The sequence below is a fragment of the Ranitomeya variabilis genome, chromosome 5 (assembly GCF_051348905.1).
Source record: "Ranitomeya variabilis isolate aRanVar5 chromosome 5, aRanVar5.hap1, whole genome shotgun sequence".
Classification (NCBI taxonomy): domain Eukaryota; kingdom Metazoa; phylum Chordata; class Amphibia; order Anura; family Dendrobatidae; genus Ranitomeya; species Ranitomeya variabilis.
The window spans coordinates 485,532,902-485,554,760 of NC_135236.1; the positions used below are offsets into that span (position 1 = coordinate 485,532,902).

Consider the following 21,859-nt stretch of genomic DNA (forward strand, 5'->3'; position numbering starts at 1 on the left):
GAAAATATCCACCACAGAAAATACAAAATCTCCACAGCTAACTAAAGATATGGAGGGTATATCTGCATCTCCAGAGATACCAGCTTGGCTAAAAAAAATCCTTATACAGACCTAGCTGGACAAGACAAAACATAGGAAAGAACTGAACAATAAGACCACAGCATGTGGACAGCAAAATCAAGGCCAGAACTTATCTTTTGTTGAAATGAACTGCAAAGCAGAAGAGACCAGGCAGGGATGTGAATCCTCCAGGAACAATGGACAACTGGCACTGACTAAAGGGTGAAGCAAGACTAAATAGCCCAGTCAAAATTGCAAGAAGTGAACACACCTGATAAATGCTGCGATTCAGAGACAGCAGCGCTACCACTTACAACCACCGGAGGGTGCCCAAGAGCAGAATTCACAACAGGAAACGCTGGAGTAGTGCTGCAGCATCAGGGCTGTGGGTGTCCCAAGATGGCCACCGAGACCAGGAAGTGGGAGCTCATCACAGAGAACGAGAAGCACCAGAAAAAGTGGTCGGGGCTAACTGCTGGTGGGCGTGGCCAAAACTCCGGCCTGTATTGAAGGGAAAAAAAATTTTTTTGTCTTTCCTTCTTTCTTCTGCGGTTGGCTGCAGCGCCGTGACCGCTATTAGCGCCATCATTAGCTGCACTCCTTCGTGGGGCTGCCGCACTACGGACCACCCACGGACACAGGCTTAAGGTGTGGATCTCTCATACCCCAGGGACCAGGAACCCCCAAGCGCCTCGGCCCCTGCAGTGTACTCACGGTAGATGCGGTGGGCCGGTGCTCAATCCACCGTCGCCTTAGTCAGGGAGGGGGTGGAGAGCTTCTGCCGCCATGCGTCATCCGCTATATCAGTGGTGATGCAGAGGGGGGCTGCACAGACGCCATATATATCATGTCCGGCTATGCACCATGGCTGGCTCCCGGAGAGGTAGATGGAGGGCTACTCCATGTGGTCGCCTGCTATGGAGGGGGGAGATCGGAACGCGAAGGAACCGTCGCCCGTAATATGAGCTCAGGGCTGGCATCCAACGGTGCAGGAAAGGATACGGGAGGAACGCTCCACGTACTTGCCTGTTGATGGTTCGGGGGAGATCGGAACCTAGAAAGGATCCGTCGCCCCCATTCGCTCTGTTAAGGAAAAATAGAATAAAATGTAAAAAGCTAAAATAAAAACGGGGTCTGAAAGCAGACCCAAGTGCCTCCTACAGACACTAAGCAAGAACGGTTCACTGAGAGTCAGCAGGAGGGTGTATACTGCAGGGGAGGAGCTATTCTTTCTGTGTTTACTTTGTGTCCTCCTAGTGGCAGCATAACACCCATGGTCCTGTGTCCCCCAATGAGGCGTAGGAGAAATACCTTATTCTCTCTGAAATCTTGCAGGACCTAATAAAGTTTTTATGCTTTCCATCTCTTAAATGGGACCTTTCCAGGATGTTTTGTAAGTTAGTTTCCCTGGATGAAAAATCTGGTTCTGCAGAAAATGTCTTTTTTAACATAAATATGTTCCCTGAGTTTATCATTCAGATTCTGCAGTATAACTTTCTCCACATCAAGGAGTAACTGCATCAGTCTTCGTGAGCTAGCTGTTGCCTAACTTTCCCACTTAGAATAACTAACACCAGGGACTTGCCGCAGAAATTCTGACCTTTATGGCTAAGACCCCTAGGTACTATGCCAGCCTTGATGTAATTTTCAAGGCATTGTTCCTCCCACCACAAACTAATCTGATCTTGATAGATTTTAGTGCAATTCTTAAAAGCCACGTTGAAAGAGGGGATATATCTTTTGTGTGTGAAATTACGATTTGAAAAATTATCTTTGACCTTCACCATCTATTGCTCTGTATTTACCCCCATGGATACAAATCCTGCCATATCTAGTAATGTATACAATAACTACTCAGCATAACAAATATTATGGATCCATAGTACCCATTCTTAATCAATTTTAATATTCAGCAAAAAAGTAGGTATAAAACATAACTTTTAATAAACTTTTAAAAACAAACTCCCTGTTTAGGGATATAAAAACATCAAGTCAATGCTGCCACCAATTCATAAAGTGCCTTTTGGACGTAAATCAAAGCCCTATAAATATAAAAAGACAATGCCATATAATGACTAGAAACAATCTCACCAATGTGCCACCAGACAATCCTGAGTAGTTCCAACAGAAAGATCCTCAGATGCTGGGGAGGCAATGATCTGAGAATCCCCTGGTTTTCTTCAGACTTGTTTCCTCAAGAAGCTTGATTCATCAGGGTAATAAATATTGCAAAGCCTGGTCAACGGCTTATCTGCAGCATGCATCCTCACAGTGGTGTGGGAATCCTGTAATCTAAATGTATGGGTCCACCTACTGTCCTTTAGTCTGCCTGTGCTCGGTAATCAGCATAATCCCGCACATGGGGATGTGTTCCTCTCCTTCTACGTGCTCACTCCTTGAGAAAGCCAAGGGCGACACGTACATTGGAGTCATGGGTTCTTGATTTACATGCTGATCTTTTCTTTATATGGTATGTTTCTTAATGAATATATGCAGTTTATCCATTTCAAAATTATTTATATGTTTACTGAATATATATAGACTATATCTCACTTTTCATATTAATGTTCTACTGAGAACATAACAGTATTTTTTATTGAAACCTTTTCAAATATGTCGCTTTGATACATTTGTTGTGCACTTTCTTATCCCTGTGTGTATTACTCCCCACAATTTTAATATTGCCGTTAAGGAGAGAGATTTTTTACCCCCTCAATTTTTAAGCCAACCACAATTTAATAATGGATGATTTCAAATAACCTGACACATTTACATTTTGTATATATATTTTATACATTTTTACATCTGAGGATATGACATTTACAATACACATTTGATGTACAAAAAGTGCGCATTTACACATATACACGCTCACATCCTTCTCGTGTAACTCAAATTTGCAAAATTCTTCATCTTAATATACAATAAGAAGTTACTATTACTCTTCTGCATATTCATCACAGTAATGGTTAAGTCTTGCTGTTGTGAAGCCCTAGGTGCTCGCTAAAACCGCAGGATCCTGAGAATCTACTTTGTTAGATCTATTATCCTTCATGTTTAATTGCACAAAGTGTAATAAAATCCATTTACATCTGATGGCTTTCGGTTCCTCATCAGTGGCTCCTTGTGAGATATCCAGATTTGCCGCCATACTTATAAGAAATAATTTGGGCCTGGTCATCATGACCACTGTTCTAAGTGATTTGCATTGTCTGTGTCCAGTTTCTTCAGGTTGCCATTGTGGGTATGTAGCTATCCAAGCCACATATTAGACAGACACTTTCTGAATCTTCGCGGGACATCATTTCATGATGGAATCTGCTGCAGAATTAACTGAAAGGTTGTCGTTGCTGGCTTTAGATGTTTCTTTACAGATGTAAAAAAAAAAAAAAATAGGTAATTTTATAAGACATCACACACTAGACACACTTGGTAGATTATAGCATGCAGCACTGAACAATAAGGCGGGTGTTCAATGAAGAGGTTAAAGATTATAGGGATCTTTAAATATAATATAATAGAAAATATATATGCTTATTTTTCTCAGCGATTGTTCTCACAGATTATTTTGAGCTTGGCTGCATTAGAACATATGAAAAAAAAAAAAGTATTAGGACATAGAGTCCAAATCTCTGGCATTAACATTAGTACAAAAACTGAACGGGAAGCTTCCATAGCTCAGAAGCTGCCTTCCATCAGCAAGCGAAGGATGGATTGGTGTAAAGCATGCTGCCACTGAACTCTGGAGCTGTGGAAATATGTTCTGTAGAGTGACAAATCATGCTTATCTATCTGGCAGTTTGACGGAGGAGTCTATGTTTGCATTGTGCTAAAGTTTTCCTGCCATTTGCCAGTCAGCAGGTAAATTTTGATGCATAGGAAAAAATTGCCATGACATTTTTTTCAGTTGTTGGCACAGGCCCTTAGTTCTCATAAAGGTACATCTTAATGCTTCCACATACCAATACATTTTGTATAATTGTAAGCATCCAACTTTGTGGGAGAAGTTTGGGGAAGGCCTGACTGTGCCTCATTGCACTAGATCCATAAAGACATGGCTAAGTGAGTTTGGTATGGAGGAACTTGAGTGGTCTGCAGAGAGCCCTCACCTCAACCTCGAACACCTTTGTGAGCAACAAGAAAAGATAGCAAGCAAATCTCCCACATGTAACGTCCAACGTCAATGTTTAACCCCAAAAATGCTTTTCATTATAAATGAGTGCAAAATCTTGTCAACTAAATCCTTCCAAAAGAATGGAAGCTGTTTTAGCTGTAAAGGGAGACTGAGGCTACTTTCACACATCAGGTTTTTTGCATCAGGCACAAACCGGCGAATGTTGGAAAAAAAGGATACGGCGCAGATTGTGAAAAACTGATGCGACGGATCCGTTTTTTCGACGGATCCGACTAGCATATCCAGAAAATTGGATAAAAAAAATAATTTGGAGCATGCTCCGTTTAAAAAAACGGAATCCGGCATTTTCTGGATCCGGCACCTTCTGGCTCCCATAGGCTTCTATTCTAACAGCCAGAAGCGCCGGATCCGGATTTTTCGCCTCGGTCAAAAATTGTTGCTATCGACGGTTTTTCCAGAAATGGCAGATTTGCCGGATCAGGCGAAAACTGGACGAAACACAATGTCATCCGGCGCAATCCTGCACTAATACAAGTCTATGGGAAAAAAAACAAATCCGGCGGCAACATTCGCCGGATCCGTTTTTTTTTTTTTTTATTTAGCCAGATTGAGCCTGACAGCGAAAACCTGATGTGTGAAAGTAGCCTAACTCCATATTAATGCCTATGGGTTTTAAACTGGAAAACCATAAAACCTTTTGTAAGGGCACTGTGCAAAGGTCCTTAAATTTTTTTTCATACGGTGTGGCAGCATATGGGTGTATATATAGCTCCACTTTCAATGGGAGGTAAGAGGTAGTTGTTAACTCCTTTCTGCCATCGGACGGCATAGTACATCCAATGGCAAACCCCCCGCTTTGATGTGGGCTTCGGCGGTGAGCCCGCATCAAAGCCGGGACATGTCAGCTGTTTTGAACTATTAACTAGTTAAATACCGCTGTCAAGCTGACAGAGGCATTTAACAAGCGCCATACAGTCTGAAATGCGCGCACCGTTGATCCACCGTGCGTCGGCATGACAATCAGAGGTCTCCTGATGACCTCTATGGTTGTTGATCCCAGATTGACATGAGCGCCACCCTGTGGCCGGCACTCATAGCAGTGCTGCAATCCTACTACATAGGGGCGATCTGAGCAGCGCCAGCTTCTAGCCTCCCATGGAGGCTATTGAAGCATGCCGAAATTAAAAAAAAAAGTTTAAAAAAAAATTAAAAAAAAAAAAAAAATTATATAATTTTTTTTTTTTTTTTTTAAAGCAAAGTTTCGAATTTTTTTTCACCACTTAGATAAAAAAGAACCTAGATATGTTTGGTGTCTATGAACTCGTAATGACCTGGAGAACCATAAAGGCAGGTCAGTTTTAGCATTTAGTGAACCTAGCAAAAAAGGCAAACAAAAAACAAGTGTGGGATTGCACTTTTTTTGCAATTTCACCGCACTTGGAATTTTTTTCCCGTTTTCTAGTACACAACATGGTAAAACCAATTGTGTCGGTCAAAAGTACAACTCGTCCCGCAAAAAATAAACCCTTACATGGCCATATTGATGAAAAAAAAAAAGTTATGGCTCTGGGAAGGAGGGAAGCGAAAAACGCAAAACTGCGTAGGGGTTAAATACACCAATTGTCTCATCTCAAGCTTCAGCTGTATCTTTTCAAAATAAAGGCTCTGTGATTACAAGAAGGAAAGGAGTTAGAGCAGGGCAGCGTGTCTTTAAAAATATCTCTATTCTGGCAACAGTGTGTGTCTGCGTGCATAAGAGCAGTGCTGTGGGTCTTTACGAACACCTCTTGCATCTGCAGCAGTGTGTGCGTGTGTGTTGTTGTGAGTCTTAATGCACACCTCTTGAATCTGCAGCTCTATTCTTGCAGCAGTGTGTCTGTGTGTGGTAAGAGCAGTGTTGTGAGATTTTACAAACACACCTCTACCATCTGCAGCTGTCAGTGTGGGTTGAGGGTGAATAGAGCAGAGCTATCAGTGCTGTAGGATGAGAGCTGTAGATGCAGAGGTGTCTGTAATGACACACAACTCTGCTTTGCTCTCCTCTCCTTCCCTGCTTGTAATAGCAGTAGATACTGGCAGCGAGATGACAGAGGTGAACACAGCTATAAGTATCATATAAAGAAAGTGTGGTCTGACTTTCTCTTGGGGAGAAGCTAAGTGGGTGTTTTTTCCCCTTCATGGTGCCTACTGCTTATGTTTAGTCAACGTCATGCAGAAAATAAAAGTCAATGCTTTCACAAACAAATCTATGATAAGAACTCTTTGGTCTTCGCTTGTAAATGTTATATTATAATTTTCGCTAATATCTCGGCAACAGAGAAGAGAAACTAAAAAATTAACACTATGTTCTACTCAGCTCTAAATTATATGGCCAGTTTAACATGTTCAAATTGTGAAAGGTACTCTTAACCCCTCAACCCCCAAGAGTGGTTTGCATGTCAATGACCAGGCCAATTTTTACAATTCTGACCACTGTCCCTTTTTGAGGTAATAACTCTGGAACGCTTCGATGGATCCTGGTGATTCTGACACTGTTTTCACGTGACATATTGAACTTCACGTTAGTGGTAAAATTTAATTGATATGACTTGCGTTTAATTGTGAAACAAAAAACAGAAATTTGGGAAAATTTCTTAATTTTCCAACTTTGAATTTTCATGCCCTTAAATCACAGAGATATGTCACACAAAACACTTAAGTAACATTTCTCACATGTCTACTTTACATCAGCCCAATTTTGGAACAACATTTTTTTTTGTTAGGAACTTATAAGGGTTAAAAGTTTACCAGCGATTTCTCATTTTTACAACCCCATTTTTTTTTTTTAGGGACCACATCACATTTGAAGTCACTTTGACGGGTCTATATGATAGAAAATACCCAAAAGTGACACCATTCTAAAAACTGCACCCCTCAAGGTGCTCAAAACCACATTCAAGAAGTTTATTAACCCTTCAGGTGCTTCACAGGAATTATTGGAATGTTTTTTTTTAAATGAAATTTTAATTTTTTTTTCACAAAAAATTTACTTCAGATCCAATTGTTTTATTTTTTTTTACCAAGGGTAACAGGAGAAATTGGACCGCAAAAGTTGTTGTCCTAAGTACACTGATACCCCATATGTGAGGGTAAACCACTATTTGGGCGCACGGCAGAGCTCAGAAGGGAAGGCGCACCACTTTACTTTTTTAACACAGAATTGGCTGGAATTGAGATCGGACGTGATGTCGCATTTGGAGAGCCCCTGATGTGCCTAAACAGTGGAAACCCCCCCCAATTCTAACTCCAACCCTAACCAGAACACACCCCTAACCATACCCCTAATCCGAGCACGCCCCTAACCCTAATCCCAACCCTAACATAACTCTAACCACACCCCTAACCCCAACCGTAATCCAAACCCTAACCCCAACTCTAGCCCAACCCTAACCCTAACTTTAGCCCCAACGCTAACCCTAACAGGAAAATGGAAATAAATACTTTTTATTTATTTTATTATTTTTCCCTAACTAAGGGGCTGATAAAGGGGGGTTTGATTTACTATCTATAGCGGGTTTTTACCTTTGGCAGCTGTCACACACTAAAAGACGCTTTTTATTGCAAAAAAATGTTTTTGCATCACCACATTTTGAGAGCTATAATTTTACCATATTTTGGTTCACAGAGTCACGTGAGGTCTTGTTTTTTGCAGGACGAGTTGATGTTTTTACTGGTACCAGTTTTGGGCACATGACATTTTTTGATCGCTTTCTATTACGATTTTTGGAAGGCAGAATGAACAAAAATCAGCAATTCATGAATTTCTTTTGGGTGGGGCGTTTATACCGTACCGCATGTGATAAAATTGATAAAGTAGTTTTATTCTTCGGATTAGTACGATTATAGCGATACATTTATATAATTTTTTTGTGTTTTGGCGCTTTAATACAATAAAAAATTTTATATAAAAAAATTATTTTTGCATCGCTTTATTCTGAGGGCTATAACTTTATTTTTTCGCTGATGACGCTGTATGGCGGCTTGTTTTTTGCGGGACAAGATGGCGTTTTCAGCGGTACAATGATTATTTATATCCGTCTTTTTGATTGCGTGTTATTCCACTTTTTGTTAGGCGATATGATGATAAAGCATTGTTTTTTGCCTTTCTTTTACGGTGTTCACTGAAGGGGTTAACTGGTGGGACAGTTTTATAGGGCGGGTCGTTACAGACGCGGCAATACTAAATATGTGTACTTTTATTGTTTTTTTATTTACATAAAGAAATTTATTTATTGGAACAATATTTATTTTTATTTAATTTATTTAGGATTTTTTTTTAAAGTATTTTTACACAGTATAATATTTTTTTAAAACCTTTTTTCATTGTCCCAGGGTGGGACATCACTGCATAAAGTCAGATCGCTGATCTGACACTTTGCACAGCACTGCAGCGATCTGACAGGCAATGTAGGAGGCTTCTCAGCGCCTGATCTCAGCAGGCACTGAGAAAGCCACCTCCCTGCAGGACCCCGCGGTCATCTTGGATCCGGGTGCCTGCAGGGAGGAGACCTTCGAAACTTCTGAGGGTCTCAGGGAAGCACGCAGGGAGCCCCCTCCCTGCGCAATGCTTCTCTATGCCACCGGAATGCTGCAATCTTGTTTGATAGCAGTTTTCCGGGGGTTAAAGTGCCGGGTGTCAGCTGTGATAATCAGTGAGCGCGGCTGATCGCTTATGACGTACTATCCTGCCCATGGGAATTAAGTCCCAGGTCACATGGACGGGATAGTACATCCGATAGCAGAAAGGGAATGAACACTCATTTGCAGACAGCTTTCTATCTCCGCTCATGATTGATCAATTGTGTGTATTTCTTTCAAAGAAGAGCCAAAGACATGAAAGGGGGATTAACTGGGATATATACAGTTGCAATAGATTGTGCTTAGATAATCAAATAAGTTCTTGTGTTACACTGACCTTCCTTTTCCTTCTTCTCCAAGCTTTCCTCCGCGGCAGTTTTGTCTGCTCTAAAGAAGATTCTTGCGCTGCTCAGTGAAAAGTAAAGGAACTCAAACTCCTAAACAAAAAGCAAAGATACAATTAGGACTTATTATTTGTAAGAGCAATAAAACAAAAAGTATGACACAAGTAATCCAAGAAACGCTCAAGCACATGGGTATATTTTGTGTCAGTTGTGTACAGAAAAATTATAGGGCTGCCAAAAACGTGCACAAGTTCTTTAATGTGCAAGTCTCCGATTTAATCCAGAGACGCACAGCATACCACAAATTTTCTTCTGTTTCGTCTTTCAGATTTATAAAAGCCTCTGTGCTGGAGTCTTCATTGCTTCTAGGAGAACAAATACAGCATCAAACTGAGCCTTCTTGGCAGTATGTAAAGGCCTTGATGTAAGAAGCCACCAAGGATACATGCACACTCCTGTGCTACAACCCCTAACATCTAGCATTTGTCCTATTCCACCATTTTGATGTATTTAGTTATACATTAAATCATAAAATATTATAGGATTGGAGATTAAATTGTACATGCTTGTTAAATTGGACAGGTTCAAGCCATGTGGTTCAGCCAGCGCCATTAAAAAAGAGTTTTCTCACGAAGTAAGTTGATTTTAATCATTAGATCTTGGAATAATAGTAATTTCCACAATTGGATGTGTTAAAATAAAATGTTCTTGTGCTGAGATAATCTTATAGATGTGCCCCTGCTGTGTACTGTGTAATGGCTGTGTCTGACCGTGCAGGAACATGGTCTGATCATACCACAGCTCCTGGGCAGGGGAGGAAGCAAAAGAGGATACAGACAGGACAGCATGGGATCACAAATGATTTTTTCTTTGAGGAAAAACATGGTTTAAAAACAGGCAGGGAAATATTTTATCTCACAGACAGAATCAGCTGTGATCCCATGCTGTCCTGTCTGTATACTCTTTTGCTTCCTTCCCTTCAAAATCTATTGATTAAAATCAACTTTTGTTCACTGGAAAACCCCTTTAACATCTTTATGACTTATGACATATAGGTACGTCATAGGTCGCCTCCCCCTCTTTGATGCAGGCTCTGCACCTTTTCTGACACAAGACAGCTGATCTGATCACTTGTCATGGGCCCCTAACAGACACTGGGGGAATCGCGCGATCCACCCGTGGCTGTTAACATGTTAAATGCCACACGATGGCATGGCACCGATGGGTTGGCATGACAACCTGGAGTCTGCAGGAGTCCCCTGTGGTTGTCATTGCCGAACTGCTATCAACACAGCTCTGTGGCCGGCGCTCATAGCAGATGAGCATTTTTGCTACACACAGCAGGGCTATTGTGAAACACCACTTTTTTTTTGTAATTTCACAGCACTTGAAGCTTCTTTCTCCCATTTTCCAATACAGTATATGGTAAAATCAATGGTGTTATTCAAAAGTACAACTCGTCCCTCTAAAAAACAAGACCTCACATGGCCATGTTGACAGAAAAATAAAAAAGTTATGGCTTTGGGAAAAAGGGGAGCAAAAACCCAAGGTGGTAAAGGGGTTAATCTTATAGGGTAAGACAAGGAAGCACTGTGCCTCACTTTTAGAAACATTCATTGGGCTCCTACTATGAGAGATGAAAAGCTTATTGTCTACAAAACCTAACACATTTCTCAGAGAAGCTCTTGTGCTGAACAGTTTTTCTAGTTTTTCAATTAGTTTCAGAAAAAAAATACATATAAAGAAAAGCTTCCTCACCTGCAGATAGATGTCTAGTCTTTTCTGAGTGAGGTTCATTGTCTGAAGCAGCTTCTCATCCTGATTATTAGACTGCACGTTCTGCTGCTTCGACACTGCCCTTTTCTCCTTCATGTACTTTTCTCTTACAGACTGGAACCAGTGCAATGAGTCAAATTCTTGGTACTGGTCCAATAACTTCAGAATATAGGCAACACCTGCAAGCAAAAACAAGGGGCAAATGTAAAAAATATCAACATAATAGGTAAATAAAAGTTAACAGGGTTGCGATTGTCACTAGGGGAAGCAATGTCAGGCTATACAGGGAATACAAAGTGGCTCTCCGTGTTAGCTGACAAATGGGTACAAAATCCTGGCTTGTCCTCTATGACATTTACATTTATGCCCTATCCAAGGATAGCCAATATTCGGTTTCCAAACTCAGAGTACCGGGTTGGTTAGTAGGGGACTGATCACACATTGAACTGTATAAAAGGTCACTGTGTACAACCACCTACCGGCCATAGCACAACGAGTGGGAACATTTCAGGCACGTCAGAACAACACGACATAAGTAACTTACCCATTGCAAACCCATCATCAGTAAAAGCAGCACCAACTTTATTTTTCTTGTTTAGCTTCTCCTTGCAATTTATAGAATGCTCAACAAAGTTAAGCGTCTGTAGAGAAAAAGGAAGAATCTCGTTAGCAAGTTGGAAACTAATTTTTCAGAATTTGCACTATTCATACAATTTCTTTACAGATTCCAATATCCTCTTAAGAAAAGATATAGCAGACAGCGTCCAAATCAGGTGATGAGAAAACAAGACCTCCTTTATTCTGCCATATACAGGATACGTTTCTTGAAAAAGACATGCTACGGGTCAAAACGTTGTATCCTGCATAGGGCAGAATAAAGGAGGTCTTGTTTTCTACTCACCTGATTTGGACGCTGTCTACCATGTCTTTGCTTATGTTGCTTCTAAGTGGGTTCCTTGGTGCTTTGGACTGTGCGTCCTTCTTTCACAAAGGACAGTGCTGTGAGCTATTTTTTGGATATCCGATATTCTAATAGTCAGAAAGGCAGGAACAGAAAAACTATTGCTGTCAAGTCCACTAAAAGGAGAAGTTGTTTCTTCTACCAATATTCCATTTTGGCTAATTAGGGGGGTCTCAAGTTGCGAGCCTTCCCCCTTTTATGATGACACCCCATTCTAACAGTCCAATCACAAACCGCAGAATTTTTGACCGCTGCAGAGGAAAATTTGAATTGTCTATTCAATTTTTTGATTATTTCAGCACCGTAAGGGACAATTTTGATCAAACAGTATAAGGGAATTGCTGTATATGTGGCATGGGTTCCCCAAAAGTGAATCTGCGCTGACAGGCTCCCTTTAAAGCTAACTTCTCACGTCGCTAAATAGACAGCATGAAAGCAAGTTTACACCCACCAAAGCAATTAGATAATGGTAAATGTAAGTGTTATTCTGGCTCAGTAAGTGTCTGCTGGCATTTAGCATCCTGAGGTTTAGTCACTAAATCTTTCACCTCTGGTTCTGATTGACATTTTTAGATGTCAGCATTCAGTTTGTGGATGCATATATAGTATGTACTCACAAAAGAAAAAGGCACGGAATACGTTCTGGGCCCACACTAAACAATGCAGGGGAAGCAGTCAAGTTTAAAATGGAGGTGCTTGAGAGGGTTTACACATCAAATTACAGGGCTTTGCTTGTCAGCCTTGGTATGTTTAGCAGTGATGAGCGAACGTGCTCACATAAGGTGTTATCCGAACATGCTCGTGTGCTAACCGAGTGTCTTCGGCATGTTCAAAAATATGTTTAAGTCCCCGTGGCTGATAGACAGCTGCACCACTTGCAGGGATTGCCTAACATACTTTTTGAGCAGGCTGAAGACACTCGGTTAGCACATGACAGTGCTTGGATAACACCTTATCTGAGTACGTTCGCTCGTCACTAATGTTTAGAATTGCTTTCTATAGACAAAGATAGAAATAAAACTTAAAGCAGATACAGCAACAGAGTTACAATCAGTGCCGCACACACCAAAGGTGGGACGATAATGTAGAAGTTCCGGAGGTGAATATTCTTTGCACTGCGGAATTCAGGAGCAAATACATCCACCAACATTTTGAAGTATTCTGTTCCTTCTGCCGAATTTCTGGTTAGGTCACCGAGCACGAAATCTAGCTGCCTGGAAAGAGAACGTTTATTATTTAATATTCAGCTTTTAGTAAAATAATACGACTGAATGTCTAGAGCATAAAGACGGTCAGGGTAAGGATTACAGTTATTTGACGAACATGATAAAATGTTTATGTCACCTCGCAGCCTTCTGAGTTTCCTCTGACAAAGCCTCCTCTTTCACCAGTTCTTCAAAATTCACTATGTCTTCTAAGTCTGGAACAAATCTAGGTGAAAAATGAATAAATGAACAGATGCAGACATGAAAAATAATATAAAGATAAAATAACCTACTCCTCTCCATAGCAAGTCTCAAGTGGCTGCTGAAGGATAAACATGGCTATACATTCTAATTGTACACTTGGCACAATAACTATAAAAAATCATGCAATAACCAAACATTTTTAGAAGCAGTTTGCATGTTTCTAACAGGCCGTATAGTGAGTTTATAAAATAACAATAAGTTAGTATTGAAGGGTGTAAAAACTAATTTTAAAGGGAATCTTTCAATAGCTTTTTGCCACCTAATCCGACAACAGCAAAATGAAGAGACAAAGACCCAAATTCCAGCGATGTATTAGTTACTGGGCTGTGTGTTGCGGTTTCTATAAAATTAGTGCTTTCTGAGCAGGAGATTATCACTAGAAGACTAGTACATTTGCTGCCGTGTAGTCCTCCATATTCATGAGCTCTGTATAACCCCGCTCACACCGCTGAAAGGCAGCTTTCGGTGTACACTGTGCAGAAAGTTGCCAATCAATGATGTGGGTTATACAGAGCTCGTATTCAATCAGATAACTGCTAGATCTGCAGCAGAAAAAAAACAGGGATTTTATCAAAATACGAGAAAGGTAGAAAAGATCCAGCCCCCGGTACGTAGTAAGTAAAACCAATGATTTATTCATTACGTACTAAAAGTTGAATATCCCCAAAAATGTCATACGCATTCATAATAGGAAAATGAGGGGAAATTGGGAGAAAGAAGAAGGGAATATCACCAGACGCGTTTCGAACAGAGCATGTTCTTAGACTTGGTGTGAATTTTCCTATTATGGATGCTTATGATTTTTTGGGGATATTCCACTATTACAATGGAATCAATAAGTCACACACATGGTGGAGGCTGAGCTGGTTAATTTATCTCCAGCTCTATTTTATCAAAATGTCAGCAAACAGCTCAGTAAGTGGCACATCGTTGGAATCAGGGTCTCTGCCCCATCATCATGCTGCTCTCAGATAGGTGACAGAAAAATACCTGGTGACAGATTCCCTTTAATTGCTCGATTTCATTTAAAATGAAGCAATTTTGCAAACGGTCTTCATCTAAAATGTCCTGCTATGTTCTAACTGCAGCTCCTTTGCTGAACTTGAGTCTCCATGGTAAGAGGCTACAGTCAAAGCAACATGTCGCCTGATTTGGCCGCCATACTCCCTTCTGTTCACCATTTCTTGAAGATGTACACTTGGTAGATAAAAAAACCCATAGGTATATAACTGGGAGTATATACAGTAACTGGGAGTATATAACTGCAGGATCAGACAGGACGGCTTTGCTTGTCGTCTGCTACTATGATGACATAACTCAACACAACTGCAATCAAACATTTTTGATGACGACATTTTTTCCTTTATTTAATATTTTAGATGCATTGGAACTATAAAAATGGTTACAAACCTCTACAAACCATTGAACTTTTTGTTTTCTGTACAGATCCAAAAGGTTTAGGTTTATTATAACTGATCAGAAAGTATTACTAGTAAATGCTGCTTATCCACAAATTTGTAAATGAATATGTATACCTGATTGCATTACTGCAGCAGTGAAGACCACCAGACCGGATCATCCTGACGTAGCCCATTGCATTCCCTGCAAAAAAGGTACCAATCAATATTGGCAGTCATAAGAAAGGCCAGAAATGGGGAAGAGTGGCTGCCACAATTCACAAACAACCACCCAATCCACATTGCTCAAATTTTTTTCTTATTTGACAATTTTGTAAAAACAAAAAATATCAACAGGGATTTTATTTTTATTTATTTTTTGTAAGACATTGAGTCTTACCAATCTGGCTGATGAGTTGCCTGAACTGGTCCAGATAGCTCTGTCCATCCGGGGTGAGGCCAAGCTTTCGGATTCCACGGTTAAACTTTTCTGCCCTCTCAAATGGGTACTGGAAGGACAAAAAAATAAAATAAAAGACTAAGAATTATCCACAAATAAAAATTTTATAAATAATTCATTATCTACATCTGTGGTAAAGAAAGAAAACATTTCAACATCTTAATTTACCTTCTGATCATTTTGGTCCTTAACTTCTCTGAAATAGCGAATATCTTTGATCAATCTGGACTTTATGTGTTCATCGTACATAAATTGGCTAAATATATAAAACTTCTTCCGTAGAAACTGGTATGTGAAATTTACCTGAGGACAGATGGAAAAATAAGGAGCCGACATTGGGTAAAACTCAAGACTGATTATGGTCTGAGAAGCAACAGATGACACAGGGGGCTTCTCTTTGGTATTACACTGCCCCCACAGGTCACAAGAGGTATAACACAATGAATACATTAGGCCTGAAAGGATCTTTGGATGAAATGAATAGAGATATATTCAACACAACCTAAGTTTTCATCTAGTATGTCAGAATATAACCACCTCTAACCTACACTTCCACATCAGCTTGCAGTTATACAGTGGCTTGCAAAATAATTCACCACCTTGGCTTTTTAACTATTTTAGAACATTACAACATGTGTTTAAATACAAATGCTTCTCACTAAATTAGAATATCAAAAAGTTAATTTATTTCAGTTCTTCATTACAAAAAGTGAAACTCATATTATATGAAGTCATTACAGAGTGAACTATTTCAAGTGTTTATTTCTCTTAATGTTGATGATTATGGCTTACAGTCAATGAAACCCAAAAGTCATTATCACAGTAAATAAGAATACTTTATAACACCAGCTTGAAAAACTATTTTAAAATCTGAAATGTTGGCCTACTGAAATGTTTGTTCAGTAAATGCACTCAATACTTGGTCGGGGCTCCTTTTGCATCAATTACTGCATCAATGCGTCGAGCATGGAGGCGATCAGCCTGTGGCACTGCTGGGGTGTTATGGAAGCCCAGGTTGCTTTGATAGCAGCCTTCAGCTCTTCTGCATTGTTGGGTCTGGTGTCTCATCTTCCTCGTAACAATACCCCATAGATTCTCTAAGGGGTTAAGGTCAGGTGAGTTTGTTGCCCAATCAAGCACAGTGATACTGTTGTTTTTAAACCAGGTATTGGTACTTTTGGCAGTGTGGACAAGTACCAAGTCCCGCTGGAGAATGAAATGTCCATCTTCAAAAAGCTTGTCTACAGAGAGAAGCATGAAGTGCTCTAAAATATCCTGGTAGAATGCTGCGCTGACTTTGGTCTTGATAAAACACAGTGAACCTACACTAGCAGATGACATGGCTCCCCAAACCATCACTGATTGTGGAAACTTCACACTAGACCTCAAGCAGCTTGGATTGTGGGCCTCTCCACTCTTCCTCCAGACTCTGGGACCTTGATTTTGCAAATGAAATGCAAAATTTACTTTTATCTGAAAACACCACCTTAGACCACTGAGCAATAGTCCAATTCTTTTTCTCCTTGGCCCAGGTAAGACGCTTCTGGTGTTGTCTATTGGTCATGAGTGGCTTGAAACAAGAAATGAGACACTTGTAGCCCATGTCCTGGGTGTGCGTGTGCGTGTGGGTGTGGTGGCTCTTGAAGCAATGACTCCAGCAGCAGTCCACTCCCTGTGAATCTCCCCTAAAGTTTTGAATGGCTTTTTCTTAATCCTTTCAAATCCTTTCAAGGCTGCGGTTATCCCGGTTGCTTGTGCACCTTTTTCTACCACATGTTTACCTTCCACTCAGCCACTTTCTTTAGCAATGACATTTTGTGGCTTACCCTCCTTGTGGAGTGTGTCAATGACTGCCTTCTGGACATCTGTCAAGTCAGCAGTCTTCCCCATAATTGTGAAAAAAGCATTTACTAACACACAAACTGTAAGGCTCATATGGAGTTTGCCAAAAGACATGTTGGAGAATCCCCAAATATATGAAGGAAGGTGCAGTAGTCAGATGAGACCAAAATTGAACATTTTGGTCACCAACGTAAATACCATGTCTGTTGCCAAACCAACACAGGTTGTCACCCCAAGAATACCATCCCCACAGTGAAACATGGTGGTGGTAGCATCATGCTGTGGAGATGTTTTTCAGAAGCAGGGACAATTGAGTAGAGGGTAAGATGGATGGTGTGAAATACAAGGATATTCATGAGCAAAACCTTTCAGTTTGTCAGTGATTTGAGACTGGGATGGAGGTTCACCTTCCAACAAGTCAATGACCCAAACCATACTACTAAAGTAACACTAGTGGTTTAAGGGAAAAATTGTAAATGTTTGAGTGGCCTAGTCAAAGGCCAGACCTTAATCCAATTGAGAATCTGTGGTAAGACTTGAAGATTGCTGTTCAACAGAGGAAGCCATCTAACTTAGGAGTAGGAGCAGTTTTGCATTGAGGAATGGGTAAAAAGTCCCAGTGGCAAGATGTGGAACGCTCACAGAGATGTATCCAGTAATTGCCGCAAAAGTAAGCCCTATAAAATACAGATTTTTTTTTTTTGGGGGGGGAGGGGAGTGAATAGTTATGCACACTGAAGCTTACAGTTATTTTGTTCTATTTGTTTCTTGCCTCACAATAAAAAGAAAAGCAAATGTTCACAGTTGTAGGCATGTTTTTTACATGAACCGATGCAAACCCTCAAAAAACTGACATGTCAGGTTGTGAGGTTGTAAAACCTGAAAATTGCCAAGGGGGAGAAGAGGGTTGAATACTTTTGCAAACCGCAGTATGTACTATTATAGTCATAACAGAATAAACACCGTGATCATAAAACAATTCACAATAAAGTGTTGAGACTACTATCAGAAATGCATACATAAAGTCCAAAAGTTAGCAATGGGTGCAGAATAGTACACTAGAGTGAGAAGCCCAATAATAATACAGGTAAAGGACAATAATACAAAATTACACTACAGCTATCTATAGAAAAAAAAAAGAAAAGAAGCCTACGGTTGTACTCATGATCCCAGTACCATGTGTTCGGATAGAATTTGCAATGTGTCGGATATTAATGGTGTTCAGATGTTTATTGTTACTGGTCCTCTCTACAAAGATCTGCAGAGAAAGAGGTACAGCAAGAATAGAAATATTAGTGACCTGGCAATGGACAAGTTGTACATTTATACTTACATTTTCCCTTTAAAATATAATTTTAGAGGTCATAAAAAGAATTCTACATAAAAATTGTGTACCTTGATAAGCACAATGTATAGCTCATTATTTAATGGGTGTTCTCAAGTTTGAATGTTATACCCTACACACGCAATAGGGAGTAACTTTCTGTTCGCTGAGGGTCTAATCAGTGATCCCAAGTTCTGAAGAGCCCCGGCTGAATAGAGTGGAGGTTGATCACGTGAACTGTTGCTCCATTCATTCTTTATGGGAGCGCCACAGATTGCCAAGCGCTGCACTCAGCTGATCTTCAGCACTCCCATAAGAGTGAATGGAACGACAGTGATCGCCCTATGCTCCATTCATGCGGGGCTCGGTTGGACCACCAGCAATCAGAAAGTTATCCCTGATCATATATAGGGAATACATTTCAAACTTGAGAATTTGTCTTAACATGTTTTGAGTTAAAGCTTGCATTGTAATCAAGAGCTGCATTCACAATTCTGCTGACTGACATCTCAGACATGTATTTTCAGCAAAATACTTAACCGTGTAGCCAAAGCACTTATAGAGCAGTGGGATAGCTCTGCAAAGTCTCAGAGGCAAACACCACATTTTCATTTGCAGACACTAAGCCAGCAGGGAATGTTTGTAGATTTCAGCTCTGAAGCAAGCAGAATTGCATAATCTATAACAAAAAACCATGTGATGGAAAACAAATAAGCAATCTCATACCTGGTTATTGAGGTTGTACAGGTAGCGGGATACGAACACATGAATGTTCCTCATGATCTCCAGAACATCCAAACCCTACAATGAAGACAAGATAATTCATAGTGGTTATCAATTTTCTAGAGACATTTAGCTATACCCATTTTTATAGAGCAGGAACCCACACATTTGAGCTACATAAAGTATTTTGGAATATTTGTCCGAAATCTTGATTTCAAGTAAGAAGTCTCATCAAAGTTAGACTGCATTACATAATACAATTGATCAATGCATTAGTAAGTGTATTAAAATACTTACCGATCTCCTCCTATTCCGGTTCCCAGCGTCTCGCTAGCCCCATACGACTGCTCTGCATCTTTTCCGGCTCACACTGTGCTTACTCTAGGGGGGAGGGGGTGGGTGCTGATTTCCAAATGTAAATCTATGAGTTGCCATAGACTTACACTGACTAACTGTGACTTCCAGTTGACACAAACCCTTGTGTGAACCGGTTAGTCAGATTTTAGAAGAGGACCAGAGCGGCCATGTAAACTATGGAATTCGGTGATCGGCAAGTATACGCCATATTACATAGATAATTCAGGCGAATTACGGTACACAACAAAAATGTTGAGGACACTTTTTTACCCCTTTGTGACCGAGGCAGATTTTTGAAATCTGACCAGTGTCACTTTATGATTTTGATTGGGGTTTTCCCTCCCCGCGCGTGCGCTGTAACACATGACACCTTGTGCTGCTGTTGCAGGACTAGCTGCATACACTGAGCATGCGCCGAATGCGCCTATGTGATTGGTCAATTGTTATCACGTGATGGTTTACCAGGGCTATTTGAAGGTCCTATCGATGCACCAATACTATCTCCTTGAGAAAGCTGTGTTTGAACCAGTGAAACGTGCATCGGGGTCTGACATCTGGCAGGGGGTCACCACCATATTGCCTCAAAACCATTGGTAAGCTGTTCCCTCAGTGATTATGCACATTATACTTTGTGATTTACTTGCTTTACTCACGTGGGATGGCTTCCTTGAGGCTAATTTAACCATAGCTCCGTATTGCCATTTGACCGATATATGATTCTATCACTTCTAATGGGTGACTCCTATCTATCTGTATGGTCTTGAAGTGTATGTTACTGTATTGTACTGTTTTTATCTTTATTTTTTGATACTCAAAATGTATACCGAGTTTTGATAAATTATCACCTGGACTCCTTTTTCTCTTGACTATCCATGCTTCCTGGAGTTGGTGTAGGTAAATAGGGTGGGTCACTACTAGTGCTCTCCTCCCTGGCATGTAGTAACAACTCTGAAATGCTTTAACATATCCCATTGATTTTGAGACTATTTATTTTTTCATGACATATTGTACTTTAAGATAATGGTAAATTTAGGTTGATAAGTTTTGAGTTTTATTATGTTTCCTAATAATTCTGCACAGTAATAGTTACCTGCACAGATATCCTCCTAAGATCGCCAAATCTAAAAAAAACCCACTCCAACTTCCAAAAATATTAAGCTTTGATATTTATGAGTCTTTTGGGTTGTTTGAGAACATAGTTGTTGATCAATATTAAAACTAATCCTCTAAAATACAACTTGCCTAATAATTCTGCACACAGTGTATGTTGTATGTACTGTAGGTCTATATGTATGTTGTAGGTCTTTATGTATGTTGTATGTATGTTGTTTGTCTGTATGTTTTATGTACTTATGTCTATATGTATGTCTATGTATGTTGTATGTGTGTTGTATGTACTGTATATCTATATATGCTGTATGTCTATATGTCCTGTACGCGCCGTGCTGTACGCGCCATACTACTGTACGTGTCGTGCCGTACTACTGTATATACGCTGTTTGTACTGTATATACGCTGTTTGTACTGTATATACGCTGTATGTACTGTATATACGCTGTATGTACTGTATATACGCTGTATGTACTGTATATACGCTGTATGTACGCTGTATATACGCTGTATGTACTGTATGTATGTACTGTATGTCTATATGTATGTACTGTATGTCTATATGCATGTTGTATGTCTATATGCATGTTGTATGTCTATATGCATGTTGTATGTACTGTATATGTATGTTGTATGTCTATATGTATGTTGTATTATGTTGTATGTACTGTGTCTATGCATGTTGTATGTACTGTATGTATGTTGTATGCACTGTATGTCTATATGTATGTTGTATGTACTGTATGTTTGTACTGTATGTCTATATGCATGTTGTATGTCTATATGCATGTTGTATGTCTATATGTATGTTGTATGTACTGTATCTATGTACTGCTTGTCTATATGTATGTTGTATGTCTATGTATGTTATATGTACTGTATGTCTGTTGTATGTACTGTATGTCTGTTGTATGTCTATATGCATGTTGTATGTCTATATGCATGTTGTATGTCTATATGCATGTTGAATGTCTATATGCATGTTGTATGTCTATGTATGTTGTATGTCTATATGTATGTTGTATGTCTATATGTATGTTGTATGTACTGTATCTATGTACTGTTTGTCTATATGTATGTTGTATGTCTATGTATGTTATATGTACTGTATGTATGTTGTATATCTATGTATGTTGTATGTACTGCATGTCTGTTGTATGTACTGTATGTCTGTTGTATGTCTATATGCATGTTGTATGTCTATATGTATGTACTGTCTGTATGTACTGTATGTTGTATGTACTGTATATCTATGTATGCTGTATGTCTGTACTGTATGTCTAT

The 21,859-nt window shown here is 39.8% G+C and overlaps 1 protein-coding gene across 1 annotated transcript in view; it reads right to left on the reverse strand.

Annotated features, from left to right (window-relative positions):
- Positions 1-1,980: 1,980 nt before the first annotated feature.
- WASHC4 (WASH complex subunit 4) overlaps positions 1,981-21,859 on the reverse strand; it is a 143,425-nt gene continuing 123,546 nt past the window's right edge. The window contains exons 23-33 of the mRNA XM_077265537.1: positions 19,112-19,186; positions 18,215-18,319; positions 15,388-15,522; positions 15,160-15,268; positions 14,898-14,964; positions 13,238-13,324; positions 12,960-13,107; positions 11,477-11,573; positions 10,915-11,111; positions 9,150-9,249; positions 1,981-3,426 (exon numbers count right to left, since the gene is read on the reverse strand). Of these exons, the coding sequence (XP_077121652.1) occupies positions 3,362-3,426; positions 9,150-9,249; positions 10,915-11,111; positions 11,477-11,573; positions 12,960-13,107; positions 13,238-13,324; positions 14,898-14,964; positions 15,160-15,268; positions 15,388-15,522; positions 18,215-18,319; positions 19,112-19,186 (1,185 nt within the window). The 3' untranslated portion in view covers positions 1,981-3,361. The remainder of the gene's footprint in view (positions 3,427-9,149; positions 9,250-10,914; positions 11,112-11,476; positions 11,574-12,959; positions 13,108-13,237; positions 13,325-14,897; positions 14,965-15,159; positions 15,269-15,387; positions 15,523-18,214; positions 18,320-19,111; positions 19,187-21,859) is intronic.